Below are 10626 nucleotides of genomic sequence, written 5' to 3' on the forward strand. Positions count from 1 at the left end.
GACTTCTTATTGTCCTTAATCTGGGAAGCTAGTCCCAGTTCCATCTCTGCCTTGGCCTTCCTAACTACCCCCCTACATCCCCGAGCAACTGCAGAATAGCCCTCCTTGGTGATGACCCCTTCTTTCCATTGGGTGTAAGCCACCTTTTTAGTAAGGAGACATTCCCGGATGCTTTTGGTGAGCCATGGGGGCTTATGCGCCCTTCTGCTCCCTTTGAACCTCATTGGGATTGCCTTCCTTTGAGCTTGGAGGATCATCTCCTTGAGGAGCAACCACTCTTCTTGGACACCTGTCTCCCCTCCCCTTTGGGACCTCAGTGCTTCCCCAACTATCCTCCTTAGCTCGTTGAAATTTGCCCTCCTAAAATCCAGGGCTGCTGCCTTACTATATGCCTTTGCCACCTTGCGCTGGATGGTGAATTCCAGCAGGTGATGATCACTATCGGCCAGGTGGTCGAGCACCCGCAGCCCCCTCACCAGGTCATCACCCGTGGCCAGCACTAGGTCCAACAAGACGTCCCCCCTGGTGGGGCTGTGGATCTTTTTGACCCCTGGATATCCAGGGGTCTAATTGTGCCCCTGTGCTGCATATTTGCAGCATGGAGAACATTTTCTCATTCCCGCAAGTGCCTCTTGCAGCAGCTTAAAGGGCGTTGAGATGCTGTGAGATGCACATTTGCACTTGTGTGGATGGACCCCATTACATTATTTGAATTGGGTGCTTTTATATAATGTGGATATCACTCACAATACTGTGGCATGATAAATCATATCATCATAGGCAATTACTGTCACATTAAAGTGCACTTCCAAATGCTGGTTAAATCTCAGTGAATTTGCCATTTACAAAGGTTATAAAAGGTAAAGCCTTACCAGTACATCAGCCAACATTTAAGCAGAACAAATTCCTACCTCACAAAACCTGACAGACTAACAGCTAGGAAGGATAATGTGAGAAACCAGAGTGAGGAAGGGGGTTGTTTTGCCTGAATATTGGTACTCACAGATCTAAAACAACAGTACAGGAACACACTTGGCTTTGTCTTTGATGGATCAGGGTAACGTGTGAAGAGAAGATTTAGGAATATGGGTTGTGGTCAGTGCAGTTTTGTACATGCATTCCATTCTGTCCATGGCACTTCTACTACTGATTACTTAAATTTATTTTGCCAGCAGTCCCCATTTGTATATGCTTTGGGTGACAAAAGTAAAGACACAAAGATATCTTTGTTTGTCATAACATATAATAAGCCACTCATCTAAACCTCTCCTTGCAGGAATTCTTGTTTTGCAGCCATTCCATCTATTTTCTCTATTCTATCATTGTGTGATGTTAAAATATTGGACTGAGATCTGCACTGCCACAGACTCAGTGCAAATATACTGACTTCAAACACATGGGACTGAAGCAAGCTACCCACAAGTAGTTTATGTAGTTTAATACGCTATGCTTAACTCTGGGAGCATAGAATTTTTTTAGTGTCAATAAGATTAAGTTCACAATTTTATCCTGCATATATCTTCCCTCTCACACCTTTTGTTAATGAAGGTCAACCTCTGCAATTTTTTTAGACACGGGGAGAGTTGGAAAGGGGGCATTTTGTTTTTAGAAGGACTCTATGCAAAGAGCACAGGAACCAAAAAAGGAGTCTAATAACTTGTTTGACACAAGAAACAGTCAAAGAGAAAAATATGATAGAATTTTAGAATGTATTTGTTTTTAGACATATAAAATACTAGACTCAGATATAGAAGAGGAAATTAAATAGGTTATAGCAAGAATTATGTTAAAAAGAAAAAACACAATGATTTGTTTTAGTCAAATGTTTCTGAGTAAATTTGACCAGCTGTTTTCATTCTTATTATTTTTAGGATTTCTAACAGAACATGTGAAGTTGCCTAGAAACCTACTTTAATATCTATGAGAAAAAGTCACAAACAGTAGCTTGAGAAAAATAGGAGAGGAAATACACAAGAAAATAATAGAGAATCAAACTAAAACATAGACCTACCTTGCCAACATATTGATAATCAGATCCTGTATATTCCTCCAGCAAGAAGAACTGGTTCCACATCCAGCCTCGTTTTTGGCGGTAAAGCGCTTTCCCATCACTTCCTGAAGTACGGGTCACAAAGCCTTTTGGCTGGTGCTCAGTAGTCCTTCTGAAGAGCATTTCTGTACAGCAGGGATGTGGCAGATATACCCAAAGCAGCAGCAGAACTAGGACTTGTTGTATTATCATAGCTCTCCACTGCTGACTGTCCTTACAAGTCAACAAGTTGCAAGGTAAATCGTTTATCTTTTGGTCTTTCTCTAGTTGGCAGTGAAGCAGAGTGGTTTCCAGTAGTTCATTTCTATTCTATTCATATCCACCAAATCCTCAAAGTAAACAGAAAAATACACAGCATAAGTTGAAAACATTTAATTAAGTTTATAAGGGGTGCTCATCAGGATCTGGGGGAACATTTGTTCACCAGAACACCCCAAGGGATGATGAGGTTGAACAGTTATCAACTACTGCAAGACCGTTTCAGGCTGGACATAAGGAAGAACTTCTTTACAGTCCGAGCCCCCAAGGTCTGGAATAGACTGCCACCATAGGTGGTTTAAGCACCTACTTTGAACACCTTCAAGAGAAAGCTGGATGTTTATCTTGCTGGGATCCTATGACCCCAGCTGACTTCCTGCCCCTGGGTCAGGAGGCTGGACTCGGTGATCTTCTGAGGTCCCTTCCAGCCCTAATGTCTATGAAATCTATGAACATACTTTACTTGTGATCATATTTGACTGTGTAGCTGCAAAGCGATATAGCAAAGAAAGAAACCTGGTTATCTCCCATGCATACATCACTAATGGCTGAGGTGTTGACTATAAAGGTTATCTGACAACTCCCACCTAATGGGAGGTCTACAAATATATTAAGTAGCCACTTTCAAAATGTTACAAGAGAAACACAGTAAAAATATAGTAAGCTGTTTTTTGCCCTAAACTTTTCAATTTAGGAACTTTAAAGATGACTGGGGAATTAATACCACTAGCACTTACATATTCAATATTGCAGCCTGTACTTGAAATGTTTCCACCCGATTTGATTTACAAGTAATCCAGTGTTATATTAATCTTGTTATCAAGAGGCCTGAAAGCCTAATGCAAAGCAGTTTTAGAAACCAAGAAATGGTGAAACACTTGTTCCCCAAGGTACTTTAAATGGCAAAAAGAGAGCATCATATGCATCAGAAGAAATACAACATGACAAGAAGCAAACTTTTTAATATAAAAATTTCCTAGGTTGAAGTACTTACAGTATGAACCAATGTAACATTCAAACTCAATCTTAAATATAGAAGAACTGATAAAAGGCCTAGGACCTCATCTGTTCTGATGCCAGGGCACAGAGAACCCAGGAAAACTTTAGTTTGCAGTGTACTTAAATGTAAGTATTTATATACAAGTACTACAGAGAGAAAAAGAAACATAACCATTTCCTATCAAATTTAGTTTGGCACTCTTTTAGTTTGATTTTTTGTTCTTTTTTCGGGGGGTGGTTAGGGAATGGAAATTGGTTGTTTGTTGATTTGCCTCATTTTTAGTTTTCCTAGTGGCACAAAAGTATGATAAAAACAAATATAGGTAGATTATGACAATATCTTCTCTTATTATCAAACAGAAACTCCTATCACAATTTAGCCCACTGAATTATTAAAACCATTAGCTGATTTGCTTTCCCGTGAAAGTTTAACCAGGAAAATATCAAATTCTTAAGAGCAAATCTTTATGTAACTCAGGCTGATTTGTTTGAGTAACCAAGCGATATAAACTGCAATATAAAAATATTACATTAAAATATTAAATAAAATATTAATACAAGTAATATTAAATCTCCCATTTCAGGATCATAAATGGAATAAGACAGTCATTGCATATGCAATATATGTAGTCTTTATATTTTGTGACTAGAACTAGAACATTATTTCTTCCAAAAGAAAGGTTGTTTGCCTATTTTCATAGTGCTCCTGATTCATGCAAAATGGGAAATAGTGTTGTTTTTTCCTGCTGCTGAAGTATGATAGTATATGAAATTACCTTATACTCTGTTTTCTGAGTAGCATAATATTTCTTTATTTTTTACTTCAGGAATCTTTTATATTCCTAAATCTGCAAATAAAGAAAAGGATTTATAGGCAAGGGCTAAAAGTTCTGCCACATACAGAACTGGTATATTCTATAGTGACAAAGAACCTCAAGAAGTTCTATTAGGTGGATTTTAGGTGTATCCATGACTAATTAGGTGTATCCATGAGTAGTTAACAAGAAAGAAAAAGACATTGATTATGTTTATTCTTAAAACAACTCTGTTGACTTCACTATCTTCACATCATGGATGAAAAGGCGCTAGATGTTTCAAACTTTTCGAAGTAGAGCTCAATACAGATCCAAACTTTTTTCTTTCTTGTCTTTAATCTTTTTTTTTTTTGCGATTTCACTACCAATGTAACTCAAGTCAAGTTCACTCAAGTTCAAGTATGTAAGAAGTTTCTCATCAGAAGGGAATGATTTATAACATGGGGTAGAGAGCATGTGAAATCTAGCCATTTCATGTGGTTCAACCATAAAAATAAATTAAATTCAAGAGCCAAATTTTGCCTTCAGATTCTAGGTTCAGTCATGAGGGTATTTTATCACTATCAGTTTTTGGGAGGCTGGAAAACTTCAGCAAAAACTTGTACTGTAAGAGAGATGTATATAAAGCTAAACATTTACAAGCAAATATGCATATATTCACTGGCCTTTCTCATTATAAATGTCAATTGTGTACCCTTTTGTTTGCCCCCTCTTCCTTGGTATGCTAAGCAAAAGTGATGTGGTAGTGAGGAATCTCTTAACTTAACAGCAAGTTTTAAATATTCTGGGATCATATTAAGGTAGGCTACTATAAACCTCAGGACGTACTCTAGTCCAGCTCCCTGCTCCAGGTAGGACCATTCCTAACTAAACAATCCCAGTCGAGTGTACAACTTTTAATTCTTTATGGAATATTTCATTTTGAAGATATTTATGAAGTAAGTTTCTCCAGGACAATATATCATCTTAAGTCATTGATAATCAGCACAACGTCTTAAATGATATGTGTCCTCTACTACCAGGATTTATAACTTGCATACTTGATCTGACTCCCATTGAATCAAATGGAGGTTTTGCTTCAACTTTAATGACAACAGACTTCAACAATACAATTGCTATTTCATTTCATAATGGCAAAAGTGAGAAGACAAGCACCGGCAGATTTCTCTCTTGGCTACTCCTGACATGATTTTACTTTGGATTCTCCTCTACTATTCGCACCTGTACATTATGGGTAGGGAAATCCAATAGTAAATGTTTCAGAGATACCCTCAGAACAGTAGACCTATGCTGATCAAAATTCAAGAAAAGTACCACTAACAAAACCAAGATTTCTACTTGGCCTTCTCTGAAATGACTAAAGCTTTACATTGTCAACTGATCCTAACTCTGGAACTTCAGTGAGAAGCTTGGCTGTCCTGAGTAATTGTTATTGCCACTTAAGAGCACCATGAAGTTAGGTTTGGCAGAAAATCAGATCTGACTGGTGACCTATCTAACCTTTTCTTGTAACAAAATTGTATCTAACCTTTTCTTGCATCCTGGAATCAATCCCTTTACATTGTTTTAAGCCACTATATTGGGCAGGATGAACAGTGGATATTGAAATACATTTTCACTTCCATGTCCATTTAGAAGTGCCATACTTTCTCTAGACTACAAATGGGGTCTAAGATTTCCAAACAAACTATCTGGGAACTTTCGTATGCTAGCATCTGCATGTTCAAGTACAGACCTAGCAAATAGTTTAAGGAGAAAGAAGGATGTTCCGGCAATGTCTCCCTTTGTTTCTCTTGTCTGTCTGCCTCCATAGTGATGCGAGTTTACTCAAAGAGATCAATACCTTGTTGTACATCTTGGCACCACTGGGGACAATTCTGTGCTTGAGTCTCCCAAGCATTAATGTTAACAATTTTTGTATCCTTGAACCTGTTTTTTTTTTCCCCACCTCTAGAGCAGTGACCATTGGTGAGATGGGAGTAGAGGACCTGTTTTTGGGATCCAGTGGCTAGGCATCCTTATATGATGTACCATATAAACATAGCATCAATGCTGCTAGAGTTTGCTTCAGCCAAAACATTGGCAAGAGCTCTTCTGTCCTTCCAACTGATATGTGGAATTTGTCAAATATATTGCTGATAGTAATGTTCCAAAGCTTACATGCATTTCTAGTATGTTTTACCAGTTTCACACCCATATAGCAGGGTAGAAATGACAACAGCTTGGAAGACAAAATTTGGTTTAGGTCCTGATGTCATGATCACTGAAAACATGATTTTAAAAATGTCCAAAGGCAGCATGGCAAGTTTTATCCAATGTTGAATACTGTCATCCACAGTTAAATACAGATGTTCAAACCCCCCCCCGACAAAAGCACTCTAATTACTGTGCTTTACTTAAAGTGCCATAAGTAAGAGCACAAGCAGACATCCTCTGTTCTGGAGGGAGAACTCAGAGCCTGCCTGCACTGGCCAAGGCCAGCAGGTGGGGGGTGCTCCTGTATGCCTCACAGGCTGCTGGAGTGGTCCCTCTCCCAAGTCCTGCCTCCTGCTAGCTGGCAACTGTCAGCAGCGGCTGGGTGGTGAGAGAGCAGGAAGGAAGCCCTTGTGCTATGCTACATAGGCCCCCTTCAGCTTGTTGAGTCAGGTCTTGAGGGAGGCGGGTCAGATCCATGTGGCAGGGACCTGATGGGTTGGGTCCATGTGGCAGGGACTCTCTCTCTCCCCACCCTCAGTTCCCAACTTGGCCAAAACCTGAGCCAGGCCATCTTAAGTTGCAGCTGTTAAGGGGATTGAGGGGGAATCTTCCTGCCATGCAGCCCCCGCCCCCCACCCCCCCAGATTCCTGGATCAGATCTTGGAGGGGGGATTGGGCTGGGTCCGGGTGGGGGGGCTCCTTCCTTCTACCCCCCCTGAATCCTAGACTCTTGACAGCTGCAGCCAGCAACTTCAGCATACGACTGTTCAGCCTGGCTAAGGTGAAGGGCTACGGAACACCAATACTGAAGGCTCTGCTATACTGACATGAAACTAATGTGGTATACATAAGACACATCCAGCAGCTAAAGAGATTGCACGAGATACACTTATGTTTCTTGCTATTGACATGATAGAGTATTAAATGCTGAAGTTTCACAGCATGCCAACTGCATGAGAATAAAACATTAATTATGAAGACTAATCTTATTTGTTTGGACATACAGAAAGGATGCATATAACTAACCAGTCACAGTGACCTATACTTTGGCAAAAGGAAGTATGGTTGCCCTGGGAAGCATGTTAAGGATTTTTTTCATGTGTTGCCTGGTATAAAGCAACAAACCAGTTGATCACTCAGAGCCCTTGACTGGAAGAACCAACAATGTAACACGAGAAATATAATCAAGGGTTATTTTGAACTGTGACAGTACTTTAGGCTCTTTAAACTAGAGCTTTAAACAAGGTTTACTGGAGGATGGAGACCAAAACCCAGAGGAAAGTAAAGTGACTGAGGACCCAGTTTAAAAATTATTAAGGTGAAGCAATTTTGAAGCAACATTCTCTGGGAGACAATAGGGCAGCCAATAAGATACCTGAAACATTTATATACTAATACAAGTATGGGGAAGAAACAGGGAGAACTGAAGGGTCTAGTACAAGCCCAAAATTATGTTGTTATTGGAATTAGAGAGACATGGTGGGTTAATTTGCATGATGAATTTGGCCATGGATGAGTATAACTTATTCACGAAGGATAGGAAGGGAAAAAAGGGGGTGTTACCCTATGTATAAAGGCAATATATAAAGGAAAAGATATATATATCTATATAGATGTATAGATATATCTATATCTATCTCTCTCTCTCTCTCTCTCTCTCTCTCTCAAAGGAACAATTTGCGATGCACCTGGCAAGAGGCATGAAAGGCAATAACAAGGATTTTACAAGTAGGCAAAAGTAGGAGAAAGATCAGAAAAATCCAAAGTAGAAAACAATGTAGTTATGTGTGATATAGAGAAGGATGATGTATTTTATGCCTTTTTTACTTCAGTCTTCACAAATAAGGGCAGCTACTAAATGACAAGTGCAGTGGGTAGTAAAGATAGGGAAAGAGAAAAATGGCTCAGGTGAGAGATCACTTTGAAAAACTAGATGTGTTCAGTTTGCCTACACCGGTTGGGGTACAACATGGAATACTGAAGAAATTGGCTTCAGAGCCACTCATGGAGGGCAAGGGAGGACCTGGATGATTGGAAAAGGCCAACAGTGAGCTCTCATATGTAATAAAGGGGAGAAAGAGGATTTGGGAAATGTGACCTGACCTTGATACCTAAAAAGAGCTTGGAGCAGGTCTGCAGGGAATTTGCTGTGAAGCACTGAGAGAAAAAGAAGATGCTCAGGAGCAGCCAAGATGAATTCACCAAGAGCAACTCATGCCTGGCCAACTTGATTTCCTTCTATTACACGATGACAGGATCCGTGGATTGTGGGAGAGCAATGAATATGATATATTTTAACTTTTGTAAGCCTTTTGAAGCCATCTGTAACAGCACTCTTACTAACGACCTAAGGAAATACAAACTAGCCAAAAGTACTGTAAGCTGGATGTACTAGTTAGATCATTACAGTAGTCATCAATAACCCAATGTCTAGTTGGGAGGCAGTTTGGGGAGGAGTTCTCTATGGGTCTGTCCTTGGTTCAACATTGTTTAGTATCTTCATGAATAATTTGGACAATGGGATTGAGTGCATTCTTAGGAAGTTTACAGATGACACTATGTTGGGAAGAGCTGCAGATACTTCAGAGAGTAGAGCAAGGACTAAGAATGACCTGGAGAGATGTGGTCCACGGTCAATCACATGAGATTCAATACGGGAAAGTGCAAAGTCCTGTATGTAGGAGGGAATTTCATGCACAAACAGACTGGGAAATGACTGGCTAGGCTGTACTACTGCAGGGAAGACTGAGAATTACAGTAGACCACAAACTGAATGTGAACCAGAAGTGTGCTCTTGCTGCAAAAAAAGCCAACAGCATACTGGGTTGTATTAACACAAGTGTCACTTGCAACACAAGGAAAGTGATTCTTCTGCCCTGTTCAGCGCTGATGATGATTCCATCAGCTATTAGATAAAAGTACCAAAAAGGCCCACTAATGCACCCAATCTTTACAGACATTAGGCCAGCTGGGTTGTAGTAATGTGTTGCCTCTTCTGGGCAAGTGTGGGGCTCGGTGCAGGAACATGCTGAGTTTAAAATAAAGTGCCGCTTTTCAGTTTTTTTGTGGTTTTGTATGTCTGCAAGCAGTCACTGGCAAAAAACAAAGTTATGCCTATGGTCATAAAAGGCAGGAAAAGAAGCAATGGCCACAAGCTGCAGCAGGGAAAATTTAGGTTGAAGATTAGGAGGAACTTTCTGACTGTATGTGTGGTCAGGCATTGAAACACATTACTTAAAGAAACTGTGAAATCACCACGCTTGACAATTTTCAACAGCTGGTTAGACAACCACTTTCTTGGGATGGTTTAGTCAGGAATAATCCTACCTTAAGCAAAAGTCTATAATAGATGAGGTCCCTTTATATGTAATGTAAAAAAGACAGCAGCAACACACTGGTTAACAGGGAAACATGAGACATATGAAAAACACTGCTTCACACACACTGGACTTTACAGTCCCTTGCACACTTACCACATTATTTTAAGCCCCTGCCAACTGAGGACTGTCATCCTTAACTAAAAAGGATGTGTGATGGTGATGAATACAACAAAATGAGAATCTAAGAGTACTCCATTATAATAGTATTCAACCAGGCCCAGCACATGTTACTTGTATGAGAAAGGAGTACTTATAAAGAATTTTCTTTTCATGTCCTGTCACCATGTTCAAATTTGGGTCCAGAAACAGGCATATACTATTGATCAATCTGTAGCCTTAGTGAGATCCTCACTGAAGTTTGAAAGTTTCCTCCACATCTGTATACGGTATTTGTGTTGTTGGAGTATCTCTACAATTACATGTTAACTTTAGTGTTACCAACCTGAGTCATTTGTAACTGTGTCTGCCACATTTTTATTTGTGTGGCTTTGGTGTTTCATCCAGTGGCTCTGCTTTGCAGAGAGGAAACTTTTCCATGATTTTAGTCTACTGGGAGGTGCAATGTGGCCAAGTAGTGGGTGTCTTCAATTTGTTGGGCTCCCCTGATGTGTAGTGGGGCAATTTTGGCAACTATAAGGAGACTACTGACATTTGTTGGTTTAAACCTTCCAGTACTTTACCGGCAACTTTCATTCAGCACACTGTCTATTTTCTTTGCATGTGCCAAACTTTCCCAAAATGAGCATGCACATTCAGCTGCCAAATAACAACATACAATTGCAGTATTACCTCACTCAAAGAACAAAGAATGTCAGGAAAAGATGCAAGAAAAGATATACATAGCAGGAAAGGATGCAGGAAAAGGTACACTTGGGTATGTGGTGGGACAGATATCTTGTCTTTGCTTTTATTTTCCCAGGAAGCACCT

The 10626-nt window shown here is 39.9% G+C and overlaps 1 protein-coding gene across 5 annotated transcripts in view; it reads right to left on the reverse strand.

Annotated features, from left to right (window-relative positions):
• CDH10 (cadherin 10) overlaps nt 1-10626 on the reverse strand; it is a 261240-nt gene that overhangs the window by 147683 nt on the left and 102931 nt on the right. For all 5 annotated transcript variants that reach the window (XM_019521470.1, XM_019521494.1, XM_019521478.1 and 2 more), the window contains exon 2: nt 2012-2379. In XM_019521470.1, the coding sequence (XP_019377015.1) occupies nt 2012-2242 (231 nt within the window). In that variant the 5' untranslated portion in view covers nt 2243-2379. The remainder of the gene's footprint in view (nt 1-2011; nt 2380-10626) is intronic.

The sequence above is a fragment of the Gavialis gangeticus genome, unplaced genomic scaffold (genome assembly GCF_001723915.1).
Source record: "Gavialis gangeticus isolate Ggan-Ray unplaced genomic scaffold, GavGan_comp1, whole genome shotgun sequence".
NCBI classification, from domain to species: Eukaryota; Metazoa; Chordata; order Crocodylia; family Gavialidae; genus Gavialis; species Gavialis gangeticus.